This window comes from Gossypium arboreum, chromosome 7, assembly GCF_025698485.1.
Source record: "Gossypium arboreum isolate Shixiya-1 chromosome 7, ASM2569848v2, whole genome shotgun sequence".
In the NCBI taxonomy this organism is placed as follows: domain Eukaryota; kingdom Viridiplantae; phylum Streptophyta; class Magnoliopsida; order Malvales; family Malvaceae; genus Gossypium; species Gossypium arboreum.
The window spans coordinates 86,526,808-86,544,648 of record NC_069076.1 but is presented as its reverse complement, the minus strand read 5'-3'; the positions used below and the strand labels follow the sequence as shown (position 1 = coordinate 86,544,648).

Below are 17,841 nucleotides of genomic sequence, written 5' to 3'. Positions count from 1 at the left end.
TTCTGACCTTCAACTAAAATTTCCTAGCTTCGTCGTGGTTATGGAAGGCCTAATTCAAGTGATCTATGTTCCTGCTGTTGATGAAGTTGCTGATGCACTAACAGGGCGTCTATTTTCTAGTTTCTTTGTTCGACTTCTATAGAGACTGGGTGTTTAAGTAAACTGTGTGCTCACAATTGAGAGCAGGGTGAATGATAGAAGTATAAATTTCTCAAGTATAATCTGTTGCAGTAGGTTATATTTCACTTTTCTATACAAATTTATCTTACTAGCACACGAACTTTGTCATGTAAATTTATTAATTAACCATTTCCTATAAACTTAAAATTTTAAGATAATTGATCATTCAATTTAAGGGTAACATATTGACACACCATGAATTGGAGCTAATTAACACTGAACCAGGAAAACATATTTGATTGCACATCTACAGTTAAAAGAAAATATATGCTTCCACATTATAAAGGAAAACCAAAACAAAAGTACAACTTTATCATTCTTAGCCTAAAGCAAAGGTTGCAACCAGTTATTTCTTAATTATATATTTATTTGAGTTAATTTCACATTATAGAGCAAGCATGAGGATTCTCATCACTGAAAGCTGAACCTGTTTGATGACCAAAAATGGTTGAATGAACCGGAAGACGATAATAAGAAGGATCATTGCTATCATATCCATGCTTATAGTAATTGTAAGATGAGGAAGGCTGAGGTGCATAATATGTCATGGGGCCATTGCATTGGTGTTGATTGTAGTAGTGATTACCAAAACTGTGGTGCTCTGGATTGTAGGGCAGCTGCCACAGCTCGGCTCGCCTACCGGTTCTTCGGACAGTTTTAAGAACCTTTTTCTGGTCTGCGTGTCCGGTGACCGTCACCTTTTGCATTCCCATATCGATGTCAACTTCGTCGACTCCTGTGTGCATATTGAACAATCCTTAATGTTAATTATCAATTATTTAACAACTAAGTATAAGATAATTACGTATTGATAATTTTGTGGTATATATATATATCAACCTTTGAGTTTTTGAAGAGCGCTTTTCACCTTGCTTTCACATCCAGCACAATCCATATGAACTCTCATCTCTATGATCTGAGAACATATATATAAACCCATATTACCAAATGAATTATAAACATACTAACCCTAAAAGACATATATGAATATATGCTTACTGTCATTTTCCGTGGCTGAAAAGCTGAGAAGAATCTAACTATATCTGAAAATTCCGGTCGAAGTGTGTAAAAGAGATTTTTGAAAGTGGATGACAGAATATGACTGATCAAAGTATCATCTTCCTTGTATATAAACCATAGTGGACCTCTACGATTATTGTTCTTAATTATTTTTTTATGATGGGTTAGAATAATTTATGATTTAGTGCACCGACCTTTGAGTTTCTCAACGGTATTCTTGAAGCAAAGTTGAGAATCGAAAGCTTTGGGAAGGGCATACCACCACACCTTGCATGGGCATCCGCACTTCTTAACTTAATAACATGATTTCATCCATATTGGTCGGCGTTGACCTTAAATGATGTTTGGTTATTTGGATTTTAATAGTCAGTCCCACGTGAAACTAGCTTAACTTGCTCTCATTTCTTTGGACACAAAAAAGTTCAAACACCTTTTTCTTTTCTTTTTTTTCTACAACTTCTAACAGACAGCAAATCAGCATGATTAAAGGAAATATAGGGGGGAATAGAGAGCTAGCTTAAAGTTTTAATTGTTGATAGAGAAGTTTAAACTGGTTTAAATCAAGCGTTGATTTGAATGTGTTACACAAAATTTTGAAAGAGCTATTATTGGGAATCCCTTCAAATAACAGCAAAATAAAAGTAGAAGTAGAGAATATCAAACACAAAATATTTATATAGAAATATCCCTTCAAATAAGAGGACAAAAAATCACGGATAAATTAGACTTCATTAAATGAGCGAAAACCAAAAGAGTACAAGATGAGGATAATATTAACAAATAACCCAAAATCCTGAAAGAACAAAGGACTCTAGCTAAAACTTGAAATTTCTCAAAACTCACAAAATTCTCTCAATCTCAAGAATGATGAAGATTATTATATTCTAGGTTACAACAACCCCTTTTTATAGACTAAGTTTATAGATTAAATAGGACTAAAATAACTTAGACTAATTAGAGTTTAACTAGGAAACAATAACAGAGTTTAATTAGGAGAAGAAAATCCGGTTGACTTGGGAAACACGTCGCATGCACCTCGTCGGGACACTGTTCTTTGTGTCGTTGCGACGTGACCAATCTTCTCGTCAGGACGTCGTGGTCGTTTCTTCATGACATCGGCTTGTAAATACGAGGCACACTCCACAAATCTCCACATTGACTCGTATTTTTTCATATCTCTTTTTTCGAGTCCATTACGGGCCTATCTAAACATTTGCAGGATACTCACCAAGTCCAAATTAACGTTTGAACTTGAAAATTGAAAAACTCTTAATTGTAAATCCACTGCCTAACTTGAAAGAGTCAAATTTCTTAGACTGACATCGAGTCAGCTCTGACTCCGTAATTGTTGAGGAAATCGTTGCTACACTAGTCACGGTTGAACCTTGAAGGACATATAGACTATCGACCTTTCATCAAAATGAGAGCTCCATGGGATATCTTAATGTCGCTTGACTCGATAACGATTTTGTACTTTTTCGAGTCAACATACTCAAGGAGATGAGGTTTTTATCTAAGTTAGGCACATGTTTGACATCTGACAGTGTCCTTATAATTCCATTGTGTATCCTAATCTAAACTGTACCAATATTGGTTATCTTATAGAGTGATTCATTCCCCATATGCACAACCCCACATTCAACTAAACTATATGTGGAGAACTAATCCCTATTGAAACACTTATGGAAAGAACCCCAAATCCAGAATCCACTCGGTTGTAAAATTAGACCTTTCGGTCATAGACACCAATAACAAATCATCTCTCTTGTCTTCGGTCGTATTAGCATTAACTACTTCATCCTCGTAGCTCTCAACAGCCCTGCTATTCTTATTTTGTAGTTTCTAACAATCTGCCTTAATGTGACCTTTCTTTTTGCAGTAGCCACATACCTTGTCTCAATTCCTCGACATTGAACCAGCCTTACTTCTCGCAACAAATGATTAGGGTTTCCAACCTGAACTGCTATCCGAACCAAACTCATTGTCGAGTTTGTTTTTGCTCAGCAAGTTTCTCTTTACTTCTTAGAATAAGAGATTATTTCTCCCATAAATTAGGGTTTCCTTGAAAGACTTATATGAAGGGGGCAAAGAGCACAAAAATAGCATGGTCTGATCTTATCATCAATTTGAACCTCAACGTTCTCTGTGAGCCCTAATGGACTCATCTTTTTTCATACAGAATGTGTACAATTATTGCTTCAGCACAAAACGATTTGCCAAAGACTTTGTCATATATAAGGATTCTAACTTTCTCCAAAAGCCTATTTTGTTTTCTCGCAACACATCATTCGTGAGGCATAACTGAATTGCAGACAGGGTCTTCTCATCAAGCTTATCCCATTTTGACTGATCTAGGTTTTCGACCTTTTTCCTAATAACGACCTTTCTCAAGCCATTCTGAACTAGAATTGTCATCATTCGAACTTTTCATAAATCGAAATTTGTGTAGTCGTTGAACTTTTCGACATCAAACCTCATTGCCATCTCTAAACGTGTCCATATATGGAATTCGAACCAAGATTTGATACCCTTTTGTTGGGGATCGACCCGTATAAACAACGAAAAAATAAGAGTAAAAGTAAAGAATATCAAACACACAAATATTTATGTGGAAAATTTCCTCCTAAGAAGAGGACAAAAAATCACAGGCCTATGAGACTTCATTAAATGAGCAAAAATCTAAAGAGTATAATGTGAAGATAATCTCAACAAATAACCTAAATCCTAAAAGAACAAAGGACTCTGGCTAACACATGAAATTCCTCAAAACTCACAAAATTCTCTCAATCTCAAGAATGATGAAGATTATTATTCTAGGTTACAACAACCCCTTTTATAGGTTAAATTCATAGATTAAATATGAATAAAATAATCTAGACTAATTAGAGTTTAACTGGAAAATAATAACAAAGTTTAACTAGGAGAAGAAAACCCGATTGAATTGGGGAATACGTTGCCACGCCGCAACGTCACATGCACTTCATCGAAATACTGTTCTTTGCATCGTCGGGATGTGGCCAATCTTCTCGTCAAGACTTTGTGACTGTTTTGTCACAATGTCAGCTCTTCCTCATCGAGATGTCGACTCATAAATACGAGGCACACTCCACAACTATAAATAGTGTAAGAGAAGTGTAATTCTGATACAAGCCTACATAAATAGTGCCACCGAATGGTATCTCGTCGTCATTGCAAAAGATATAGTTGTCAGCACTTATGTTGCTAACCAAACGGTCTAGCTTGTTAACGGAGATATCGTTGGCAACATATATCTCATTCAAGACCTTCATCAACGCGCTGCGATGAACTTTCGAGCTTAGAAGTAAGGCCAGCACCGAGATACGAGCCGGTTGTTTACATAGCTGTTCCACCACACTGTATTCGCTATGCTTTAGGAATTTTAAAAACTCCTTGGCCTCCTCTTCGTTAACTGGCTCGTTAACAGATTTGGTTACTTTTTCCTTCATTTCCTCGACCACTAGGGTTTTTCCTTTTGTGGATTGTGCCTCCTCATTTACTGTATCGTAACGTCTCTCGCTACGTGTATAGGAGCCCCCGTCTTGACCCTCTTTTGAAGCATCCACCAGGCTTTCCTTCCTCGGAATCGTCACGTTACAATCATAATTCTATGGAACCTTTTTACTGTCTTTGTAGGGAAGACTGCAGGTCTTTAGATTATGACCCTCGGTGGCATTTATACTCCAGCTTCATTATTTTTAGGTCTCGATATGATAACCACGGGATAGTTAGCTGTTTGATTCTATGCAGTCGATTCTCTCTCCGACGCACATATATCTCCCTCTACGGGGTTTTTAGCTTCTTGATAAAACTCTATTTCTTTATTATCTATCATGTTTTGCACGAGGGCCCTGAACTCCACACACTCTTGGATTTCATGCCCCACCTCATTGTGGAACTCGCAGTAGTTCCTCTCTTCTTTGGATTCTCTTCTCAAATCTAACGCGATCAAATCTCTCTTGACCATCTCCCTCCACACTCGTCTCAACGGAGTCTTGACTTTTGCAACCTCACACTTGATCTTCTTGTTTTTGCCTTCGCTTATCCCATTCACTCCCTGGTCGGTATGATTGGGGAGCGAGTTTCCTGCTACGTTGGGTACGGTTGGGTCGTCAAACCTCACAATCCCCATCTTAATGAGTCTTTCGACTACTTTCTTGAATGCAATGTAATTTTCGATTGAGTGCCCGGTAATTCCCGCGTGGTATTTACATTGGGCGTTTGTGTCATACCATTTGGGATACGAGGGCTGCAGTGGCTTCAAGTAGAAAGGGGATACTACATGAGCATTGAACAGGTTCTGATAGAGCTCCCTATACGTCATGGGTATAGGGGTGAATTGTGGCATTTCCGTGTTCTCCCTCGCGTTAGATTCTTGTCTTACAGAGCTACGTTGATTAATGGCTACCATCTTTGGCTGATTTACGGTAAGTGACTTGGACTGACCCTTGTTGAATGTGCTCGTGCTGTTCACTTCATTATCTCTTTTCCTCGGGGCCGACTTCCTGGCACTCTCTCCTGATTCTATCTTACCGCTTCTAACAGCATTTTTGATCATTTCCCCGGTCATCACTATGTCTGAGAAGCTCTTGGTGGCGCTTCCCAACATATGAGTGATAAAAGGGGCCTTCAAGGTGTTAATAAAGAGCATCGTCGTCTCCTTTTCTAGAAGCGGCAACTAAACTTGTATAGCCATTTCTCTCCACCTTTGTGCGTACTGTCTGAAACTTTCATTGGATTTCTTTTCCATGTTCTGGAGAGTGATTCTGTCGGGGGTCATGTCCGTCACATGATTGTATTGCTTCATAAAGGCCTGAGCCAGGTCTTTCCATGAGTTAATTTTAGCTCGGCTCAGTTGATTATACCACTTAGATGCCGCTCTGACCAGACTGTCTTGAAAACAGTGGATTAACAGCTGGTCGTTGTTAACGTATCCTGTCATTCGCCTGCAAAACATAGTGATGTGGGCTTTAGGGCAGCTCGTTCCATTGTATTTCTTAAATTCGGGCATTTTGAATTTAGGGGGAAGGACTAAATCTGTGACCAAACTCAAGTCCTTGGCATCAATCCCTTGATGATGATCCGCACTTTGGGGCTTTGAATTTCTCCTCGAGCCATCTACACCGTTCTTCCAATTGTTTTTACGAATCCATCCTCGCATTTTCTTCGTCAACAACTTCATCCAGATCGGGAACGGGCGGATAGTTCGGGTTGTTGAGAAAGTTAGAGCCTGAGCCAGTTTGGAAGTTCATCGGTATTGAAGCTCCAACCTGAACCTGCTGGGGCATGATCGTGACAGATGGTTTTTGTAGATTAATCTCGGGCTTTATCGGTACATGTGTCGGAGTGAAGCCAGGGGGGTATTGAGGATCTTCATTAGTTTCCTCGAATTTGTCCATGGGGCCCTTTCCCTTATCCGTTCTTCCCAACAGCAATTGGGATAACTGACTCATTATTTCTCTCTGAGATTCCATCATTTGCTCATTCATCTCTCGCTGAATCTTGGCTAGCTGCTCTTGCATTTGATACTACATTTGTTACTGCATGTCTTTTTGCATTTGCTCCAATTTCTCAAGTCTTTTATCCATTGATTTTTTTCCTTGTACCATAGGGGTGCGTAGTTGGTTGGTTTTCGTTGGTTTCCAGGTTACCGAAATGATTTTTAATTAATTAATTAGAAACCTCTTATGGACTTTAATGCATAATGATATGATGTAATACAAATGCATGAATACAAAGGAGGCACCAATTTTGATTCAATTCCCTTTAGAAAATTTCACTTGAAAATAAAATATTTTACATAAAGTTGAGTTACAGATAAAATTTTGCTCTTGTGCTTAAAATCTTAATTTTCCTAAGCAATGAGGCCAGCTCTTGTCCGCGATCCGACTCCAACTCGTACTTCACGCTCAGTATGTCCGCCTGTACCGTTAAAGTTTGGAAGTAGTCAGCTACCTCCTGGATCTGGGTTATGGCTTCCCCCATAAGGTAATCTCTGTTTCTGACTTGGTATTGCGCATGGTGAAGCTGCTCTTTCCAACGGTCCTCATTTGCCTCGAAAAACTGAATCCCATAGTTTTACAGTGACGCCTCTAACTCTTCTATTCTTCCTTTCATTTCTTTTATCTTGCTCAAGCTTGCTCTCAATTCCATCGCGGTGTTGCGGTTTCGGTACTGATGAAGAGACTTCTCAAGTTCTGCCACTCTAGCCTTTAATTCCCCTCGCCCATTTCTGCTTTCTGAAAGACTCTTCTTTAAACCTTCGTTTCGTGCCTGAGCTTCTCGGAATTTCTTTTCCTATCGATCGGCATTGGTCTTCTCTTCTCGAATTTCATGGTGCCATTGTTCGAAAGTTTTACCTAACCCCGCAGTCCTCATAGACAAGCGTAATTTCTTATAGTCAGTCTTCAAGCTGTCTAGATCTTCTTCGGCCTTAGTTTTCCCCTTTCTCCACTTTTCAGCCTCTAACCTCTAGACATCAGCATCTAATCTTAGGTGCATCTTCTCTTCCTCCAATTGTTCAATCTTTTTTCCCAAGCTCTGAACTCTTCTTCTCGAAATCTTGCCTTATAATTTCCAATTCTGACGGGGCGACTTGTAATTGTTCCCCCATAGGTCAAGTATTCTCCAAACTTGGCCTAGGAATGTTATCATTAACCCTCTTTTTAAACCATCCGTCATACTCGGGCGTTACCATAAAATCGACGGCCAACCTCTTCATCCAACAAGGTTGCTTCCAAGCATCCGATAGCTCCCGAACTTTCTTCTTATAGTGAGCACCTTTAAAAGAGAATTCACTCTGAGCAAGTCCGTAGGTTGTGGGTACAAACTGCCTCGACTTATATTGCCTCAACGCAAGTAATAGAGTATACCCGGTAGCTTCCCAAATTCCTAACAACGGCACCCAATTAAAGTTACCACATCGGTACATGATCTCATCAGAAACCATCCAATAAGCTCTCCACTCGATATCTCCCTCTTTGAGGTTTTGAAGAATTCCCATCCACTTCTCCTCCGAGATATCCTCTCTCCTTTGTATAGCTGCCTCCGCTTTTAGCGGGGAATAACCCGATAAGAAACCTTGTTTACCTTTCAAAAGTGCCAATAAAACCATGCCATCAATAATTATGCACATCCAATAAATCGCCCATCGCTTGTCTTTCGACATGAGCTCAAAGATTTAAACGTTTCTGCCAATATCGCCAGTACCGGTGTGATTCCCTTCTCAAGGCGATCGAATAAGTCAATGACTGCCTCGTCCACGTGTCTCAAAGCCTTAGGAAAAATTACCGATCCGTAGATGCTTAAGGCGAAGATATCGACCCTCTTTCTTTCATCTGGATGTGTCAAAATCAAATCTCGCAAATTCTCCCAAGGGATACATTTACTATCTCTTTTTTGTTGAACCTGAGCAGTGACCCAAGGCTCGCTCATCCCAGAAATGCTCATTAATTTTTTCACGAAAGTTTGACTACTAAAAACCCGGGCATAAGTCTTCCGAACTTGAATTTTTGGACACCTGAGCAGAGTAGTGTATTCCTCCATGGTAGGTACTAAATCCACTTCTCCAAAAGTGAAATACTTGTAAGCAGAATTCCAAAACTGAACTATAACCTGAATAGATGCTTGTCCACTCTAATGTCTAGCAAGTAGGATATATCACGATAGCTTTGATAAAACAACTGCTTGATCCCTTCATCCCAACTAGCCCAAATGTCTCTCAACTCTTGCAGCTCATTCTGTACTACATTGACGCGAGTGAAATCCTGCAACTCCGATATATACCCTTCTGCCACAACTCCGATATATACCCTTCTGCCAAGCTATCCCCTCTCTCTAATTGTAGCCTCACCGACCATGCATAAACGGTTGCATTATCCTCGACTTTACTAAAAAATTCATTCTCCATGTCAAACTTTCTAACTTAGTAATTGAATTCGGATTAACACCTCTTTTAATATGCAATGTCATGCAAAAAAGACAATCAAAACAAAACACAGGTTAGTATCAGATAATAGCGATAAAATGTAAGCACATAAATTACAACGCATATATGGGTAAGTACTAAGGCTCGACGCGGCTCCACCTAAGGATAACTCCTAAGGTTCATTATATGTGGTTCGGTTCTAGAGATAAGGTACCCGAACCAGCAGATTCCTCAATCCTCACCCATTATAGGCTCATATAGATCGAGTTCGGTTCGGGGGGATACATTTCCCTATGACTAGAGGTGTTCATGGGCGGGCAGGCCGGGTTCGTCAGGCTCAACTAAAAATCATGCTCATTTATTGGGCTCGGTTAAGCCAGTGGGCCCAAAAATGGGCCTAAAATTTTTCCAAGCAGGACAGGATAAAAATACTAAAACCCGAGCCGGTCAAGGCGCCCATATTAATTTTTATATTATTTTATTATTATTTTTAAATATATATAATACATCAAAATACTAAAAATATCAAAATAAATATTTCCCAACAAATTGAAAATAAATTTTGAAAAATATGTAGACTTAAATAACACTAAGATAAATGCAACTTAACAAGCAATTACTTCTAAAATAATAAAAAATTAACAAATGCCTTTAAAATAATAAGAAAATTAACAATAAAATAAATTTTATACAATATCCAAACAATAACAACAAAATAATAGCAACATAATAGTAAAATGGTAACAAAATATGGAGAAAACTACAAGAAAATAACATTCAAAAATAAAAAAAAATAAAAATATGCAGATTTTTTTTGTCCTTTAGTGAATTCGAGCAGGGCCGAGCCGGGCCCGGGCTAAAAATATCTTACCCTAGGCTCGGCCCATTTTTTAAATGGGCCTTATTTTTTTGTCCAACCCCATTTTTCGGGCCTATATTTTTGTCCAAACCCTCCCACATTTTGGGCGGGCTTTCGGGCCGGGTCGGGTAGCCCGACCCATGCACACCTCTACCTATGACTATGCGGAGATGAAAATCTCACGAAATCATAGGTACGGATGTACCCCGGAAGCAATCCACTAGCCCATGCGGAAGTGAAAACCTCACGAAAGCGTAGTTTCTTACTCCCACTTAGAAGGTGTGACCACAGCGGTCATGCAATGAAATGTAGTACTATTCTATGATATCCGAACCATAACAATCATACAAACGAATGCAATCATGATTTTCAAAACAAGTTTTCGATTTTCGACAAAAGGACAGCAAATAATCGATTTTATGGCTAGACTTTCTTAAAGGGTCCCCAGTTGTAATATCCTGAATTAGGGCTTAATCGGAATAGTGGTTTCGTGACCACAAATTTGAGATAGAAATAATTATTTTACAATTATTTTGATGTTTATGATATGATTTCATGATTGTGTGAAAATTTCGTGATGAAATTCTATGCCTAAAGTGCTTAAATTGAAAGTAGGGACTAAATCGAATAAGTTGCAAAACTTGCATTCTAGAAGTTTTTAGTATGAAATTGTTTTGGAATATTAATGAGGAGGTCTTAAATAGAAATTTTACCAATTTTAAGTTCATGGACAAAATTAGGACATGGAAGGAATTTTGGAAAGTTTAGTAGTAAGGGTATTTTGGTCATTTAGTTATTAAAATGAATTAAAACAAAATTAAAAGCCAATTTTGTCCATCTTCTTCATTAGGCCGAAATTTCAAGGGTTCTCCATAGCTAGGGTTTGTTTCAAGCTTCCAAGCTCCATAGTAAGTGATTCCAAGCCCCGTTTTTAATGATTTTTACGTTTTTGAGATCCCGGTAACTCGATAAAGCTTATGTTAGCAATAATTTAACCTAGGGTTTATATTTGGAAAAATACCCATAGGTGAAATTTGTGTATTTTGATGTTTTATGATAGAATATAAAGTTTTAAATTATGTTAGACAACTTGTACTACTCGATTTTAAGCAAAAACGAGTAAAAGGGCTTAATCGGTAAAAATACCTAATAGTCACAAGTACATGTTAGAGTGAGAATTTGATGTTGCCATAGAAAATAAAAGTGATCAGCATGTTGTAAAACATAAGAATAAGGAATAAAGTTTAATCCCGAGCCTAGGGGTAAAAATGTAAATATGCAAAAGTTTAGGGGTAAAATTGTAATTTTGCCAAAATTTGAGTTAAGGATTAATTTGATAATGTGAGTATTAAATAAGCTAAATGTGTTATTTTAGATCAAGAAAGACGTGGAATCGACCTCAATCGAGGAAAAGAAAAGATTGTGGACTAAATTGCAAAATCTTTGTATTTTGGTACCAAGGTAAGTTCATGTGTAAATAATGTAGCATAATTGTTATTTTTAAGTTATTGATATTAATTATGTGTTATGCTGAATTTTATTATGAAATGTATGCTTTGTGGTTAATTCAAATAATATGTAAATTATGTGAACTACTTGTTAAATATAATTGTTACCGAGTATTGATTTCGGCATTCTACGGAAGACGGCAAGGATAAGTGTTAAAGGAAAAAACCCATTTGAACCTTAGGAATAGATTAGGATACAAGTGACATGTCACTAGGATGGTTGAGTTATGGATGCGAATGTCCGAACTCGTTGAGTTGAGTCCGAGTTCGTGAGATGTAACTAGGCATCCGAACTCGTTGAGTTGAGTCCGAGTTCACTTATGGATACGAACGCCCGAGCTCGTTGAGTTGAGTCTGAGTTCGCTTATGGGCGGGTTACATGATTGCTTGATTGAATATGTGGCACTTATGTGCAAGTTATCCATGTATCCGAATTATATTCCGATGTGTTCAACGGGTAAAGTTCTACTCAAATGGAGGAAAATTTCGAGATGTAAAGAGACGTATTGGTAAGTGATATGAAATGGATATTTTGGACAGGTATTTATTTAACCCTCGGGTTGAGTATTGATACAACCACGATAAGGTAATAAGATGATGAAGAATGATTAAAATGTGATATGTGTTTTAGTGATGTATACTAATGTTGACTGGTATAACTGCTTGTTATGTTACTTATTATTTGCATATGAACTTACTAAGCATTTATGCTTACTCCTCCTTCTTACTCATTGTAGTTTTGGACAAGCCAGCTCGGAGTCGGGATAGGTCGAAGGCTCACCACACTATCAGGAAGATTTTTGGTAAATGGCTTGTAAATTTAAGTATGGCATGTATAGCAATATACCCATTTTGTGTAAATGATCTTATGGTATGGTTGTGAAATGGTTGAGGAAATGCTTGATAATGATAAATTATGAAAATGGTTAGTTTAGATTATGTTTGATGTTAAGGAAAACTATTAAGATACTTAGTGCATAAAAACTCATAAAAGGATGAAATTTACCATAAACAGAATACCGCAGCAACACTAACGCGAGTTTGAAAATTTACTAAAAATCATAGAAATTTAATTTGGTGGTGAAATACATATCAAATTGAAGCTTATTATGTCTAGTTTCACATGAAAGAAATTAAAAAAGTAAAGGAAGTATATGTTAGAAGATATTTGAATTTTAGTGAAACAGAGTCATAGCAGTTTCTGAATCCCCTGTTCCTACTTTAGAAATTCACCATAAATTGTAAAGATATAATTAAGTGGTGTATTTTATATCCTCAGAATACTTATTGAGTCTAGTTTTAGTAGAAACAAACCTCATAGTCATATGAATTTTTTACAGAGAGAAATGTGGTTCGTAGTAAACAGAGGTCAGACCAGTCGAGTCCTAAAACAGGGGTAACTTTAACTAATAAACTGTACTAATTGGCACAACCAAAAATTCTATAAAAATATTTATAGATAGGTATATGAGTCTATATTCAGGGAAAATTTACGGATCTTAATTTTGAGTTTCATAACTCGAGATATGATTTTTCTTGTGACTGTGACGCAAGTAGCTTAAAAGTTGTGAATGTAGAAACAAATAATCCAAAGTTCTAAAAATGTTAAACTAAGCTTAGTAACACCTCATACTCGACTCCGGCGACGGTCTCAGGTGTGGGGGCGTTACATTTAGTGGTATCAGAGCAGGTTTAGTCGGTTCTCGGACTACGTGTTGTATGTACGGATTTTGCTATACATGCCATATGTATGAATTGTGATAGTGTGACGACTTGACCTTTTAAATGAATTTTTTATATAGTAAATGGATCCCGATCCATTTGTGGCAGATGAAGTAGAGAGTAATGCGCCACTTCATTTGAAGGAGCAGCGCCGACTAAAACCCACCCCTCTTGTTGGTCGGGGAGGAGGAGAAAGGGATCGGAAGCCTTTCTCCAAATGATGAGTGCATGGTACTTCGAGTTCGTTCGACGAACCCAAATGTACGACCTCCCCCACCTCCCCCAATTCCTCAACCTATGCCTCCAATGCCTCATGGAGTGGATATGATAAAATTTCACAGAACCCCCGTTGATAGAATTCGCAAGCAAGGGGCCGAGGAATTTAAAGCAAATATTGATGATGACGCCGATAAAGCAGAGTTCTGGCTTGAGAATTCTATCCGGGTATTTGATGAATTATCTTGTACACCTGAAGAATGTTTAAAATGCGCTATATCTTTGTTGAGGGATCCAGCTTATAATTGGTGGAAGACTTTGATTTGGTGGTACCGAAAGAAAATAACTTGGGAATTTTTCAAGAAGAGTTTGGAAGAAATATATTAGTGAAAGATTTATTGATCGAAATGTAAAGAGTTTCTTGAGTGAAGCAAGGTAATATGATGATCTCGAATATGAAAGAGAGTTTGTTCGATTAAGTAAGTATGCGGGAATATGTTCCTCTGAAGCCAAGATGTGCCGACGATTTGAAGACGGGCTTAACGAAGACATTAAGGTATTTGTTGGGATCCTTGAACTAAAAGAAATGGTGGTACTTGTCGATCGAGCTTGCAAGGTGAAGAATTCTTGAAGGAAAAGAAAAAGGTAGAATCAAACACGAAATTGGAAGAAAAGACCAATGAGTAATGCACCCTCACAGCAAACCGGAAAGTCAAGGAATATGAATCCTCGTCCCCAAGCTTCAGCTGGGCAATCATATGGGAATTATAAGAAGCAAAATGTGGGTCCTAAATCCCGGACTACTTGCACCAAAGTGTAGGGAACTCGAGATTTGTTAAACCTGAGTGCCAGCTGTGTGGTAGAAATCATTTTGGTCCGTGTAGAGCAAATAAATGTTTTCGATGTGGTTCTCTGGATCATTTTATTAAAGATTGCCCAGAGAGAGCTGAAAAAGAAAAATTTCAGAATACAAAAACAAGTGGGATGGACTCGAGGGAAGGTATCGAGAAAAGTGGAAGTGAAACAAGCGAGAAGAATGTAGCGAGGATGCAGGTTAGACTGAAGGAAGGGCTCCGGCTAGAACTTATGCTATTAAAGCGGCGTGAAGATGCTTCCTCACCGATGTGATTACGGTACATTTTCTCTCTATAATGTTAATGTTATTGCTTTGATTGATCCGGTTCTACTCATTCATATGTGTGCATGAAATTGGTGTCTAGTATGAATATACTGTTGAGAATACTGAATTTATGATTAGAGTGTCGAATCCGTTAGGCAAATGTGTATTGTTGATAAAGTATGTAAGAAATGTCCTTTAATGATTCGGGATCATTACTTTCCTACCGACTTGATGTTGTTGCCGTTTGATGAATTTGATGTTATTTTGGGTATGGATTGGTTGACATTGCATGATGCTATAGTAAATTGCAAAGAAAATGTTATAGAATTAAAGTGTGGAAATGGTGAAACTCTGTGGGTTGAATCAGATAAATCAGAGGCATTGCCTAGTGTGATTTCTTCAATGTCGGCTCAAAGATATCTGAGAAAGGGTTATGAAGCTTATTTGGCGTATGTAATTAATACAAAAGAAGTTGAAAAGAAAGTTGAATCGGTCTTGGGTTGTGTGTGAATTTGCGGACGTATTTCCAGAAGAATTGTCGGGTTTGCCTCCAGTTAGGGAAGTAGAATTTGGTATTGATTTGATATCGGGAATAGCTCCGATTTCGATTGCTCCGTATAGAATGGCACCAGCAGAGTTGAAGGAATTAAAGTCGCAGATTGCAAGAGTTGGTGATAAAGGTTTTGTGAGACCGAAGTTTTTCACCTTGGGGTGCTCCGTGTTATTTGTGAAAAGAAGGATGGTTCTATGAGATTATGTGTTGATTATCGGCAGTTAAACAAGGTGACAATCAAAAACAAGTATCCGTTTCGAGAATTGATGATTTGTTTGATCACCTAAAAGGAGCGACATGGTTTTCAAAGATTGACTTGAGATCCGGTATTACCAATCTGCGGGTAAAGGAGTCGGATGTACCTAAAAGCGCTTTTAGAACAAGGTATGGTCATTATGAATTTTTAGTTATGCCATTCGGATTGACAAATGCTCCTGCTGTGTTTATGGATTTAATGAATCGCATATTTCGGCCATATTTGGACAAATTTGTTGCGGTGTTTATAGATGATATTTTAATTTATTCAAAAGATGATACAGAGCATGCTGAGCATTTGAGGATAGTTTTGCAAACTTTGAGAGATAAACAGTTGTATGCTAAGTTTAGTAAAAGTGAATTTTGGCTACGGGAAGTTGGATTTTTGGGTCATATTGTTTCAGGTGATGGTATACGGGTTGATCCTAGTAAAATTTCAGCCATTGTTGATTGGAAACCACCGAAAAACGTAACTGAAGTTAGAAGTTTCTTGGGGCTAGCTGGGTATTATCGGCGGTTTGTAAATGGATTTTCTATAATTGCTGCTCCTATAACTAGATTACTCCGAAAGGATGTTAAATTTGAATGGACGGAAGAATGTCAACAGAGTTTTGAAGAATTGAAAAGTTATTAACAGAGGCACCAGTGTTAGTACAGCCCGAATCGGTAAAGAATTTGTGGTGTATAGTGATGCTTCTCTAAATGGTTTGGGGTGTGTGCTCATGCAAGAAGGAAAAGTGGTGGCATATGCTTGAGGCGCTTAAAACCTCATGAGAGGAATTATCCTACTCACGATTTGGAATTGGCTGCGGTGGTGTTTGCTTTGAAAATTTGGCGACATTATTTGTATGGTGAAAATGTCGGGTATATACCGACCACAAAAGTCTTAAGTACTTGATGTCACAAAAGACTTGAATTTGAGACAACGAAGATGGTTGGAGTTGTTGAAAGATTACGAGCTTGTTATTGATTATCATCCGGAAAAGCGAATGTGGTTCTTGATGCTTTGAGCGAAAGTTGTTGTTTGCTTTGAAAGTTATGAACACTCGGTTGAAAGTGTCAAATGATGGTTCGATTCTAGCAGAGTTAAGAGCAAAACCAATGTTTTTACAAAAGATTTCAAACTCGAAAAATGATCAAGATTTGCTAGCCAAAAGAAAATAAAGAGTGAAGTCGATCACGGATCGATTTGAATTGGTTCGATGGGTGCTTAATGTTTAAAGATCGGATTTGAAAATCAAGAATGAGGAATTGATTCAAAAGATCCTACAGGAAGCACATAGTGGTTATTTCTCGATTCATCCGGTAGTACGAAAATGTATAATGACTTGAAGAAAATGTATTGGTGGAATGGAATGAAAAGAGATATATCGAGTTTGTGTCCAAATGCTTAATTTGTCAACAGTGAAAGTTGAACACCAAGTACCTTGAGGATTACTCCACCTATTATGGTTCTGAATGGAAATGGGATCGGATTACTATGGATTTTGTTTCAGATTGCCATTGACTCCGTGAAAGAAAGATGCCATCTGGGTAATAGTTGATGATTAACTAAGTCGGCTCATTTTATCCCGATGACGTCATTTAATTATTCTCTTAACAAGTTGGCTGAATCAGTATATTAAAGAAATTGTTAGATTACACGGAATACCATTATCGATTATTTCAGATAGAGATCCAAGGTTTACCTCGCGGTTTTGGCAAAAGTTGCAAGACGCGTTAGGTATGGGTTAAATTTCGATCTTGCTTTTCATCCACAAACCGATGGACAATCGAGAGAGTAATTGATTCTTGAAGATATGCTCGGATGTTGTGTATTGGAATTTCAAGGAAGTTGGGAAAGATACTTACCGTTGGTGGAATTTGCTTACAATAATAGCTATCGACGAGCTTGAAAATGGCACCTTATGAAGCATTATATGGTCGTAAGTGTCGAACGCCATTGTATTGGACTGAACTCAAGGAAAATCAGATTTATGGAGTTGATCTAATAAAAGCGAAGAAAAGTGAAGATAATTCGAGATTGTTTGAAAGTCGCTTCAGATAGAGCGAAATCTTATGCAGACCTAAAGCGAAAGGACATTGAGTTTCAAGTTGGTGATAAGGTATTTTGAAAGTGTCTCCATGGAAGAAAGTCCTTAGATTTGGACGAAAGGGCAAGTTAAGTTCGCGTTTTATTGGACAAGATGAAATAATTGAAAAAGTTGGAGCGGTAGCATATCGGCTAGCGTTACCACCGAATTAGAAAAGATTCATGATGTGTTTCACGTATCTATGTTACGTCGGTATCGTTCGGATCCTTCACATATAATTTCACCGCGAAATTGAACTGCGACGGATATGACTTATGAAGAAGAACCAATTAAGATTTTAGCTCGAGAAGTCAAACAACTAAGAAATAAAAGTGTTGCACTTGTGAAAGTGTTGTGGCAAAAGCATGGGGTAGAAGAGACTACATGGGAA

The 17,841-nt window shown here is 37.9% G+C and overlaps 1 protein-coding gene across 1 annotated transcript; it reads right to left on the bottom strand.

Annotated features, from left to right (window-relative positions):
• Window positions 1-390: 390 nt before the first annotated feature.
• Window positions 391-1,462, bottom strand: LOC108452514 (heavy metal-associated isoprenylated plant protein 28). The gene is made up of 3 exons (XM_017750311.2): window positions 1,180-1,462; window positions 1,021-1,096; window positions 391-916 (listed from the first exon to the last, which is right to left on the bottom strand). The coding sequence occupies exons 1-3, from the start codon at window positions 1,183-1,185 to the stop codon at window positions 561-563; spliced, it is 438 nt and encodes a 145-aa protein (XP_017605800.1). The 5' UTR covers window positions 1,186-1,462; the 3' UTR covers window positions 391-560.
• Window positions 1,463-17,841: the final 16,379 nt, after the last annotated feature.

Excerpts from the sequence above, each read along its gene's own strand:
- LOC108452514 (XM_017750311.2), bottom strand. Across the intron at positions 917-1,020 it reads CGCTCTTCAAAAACTCAAAG|GAGTCGACGAAGTTGACATC; the intron begins GTTGATATATAT and ends ATATGCACACAG.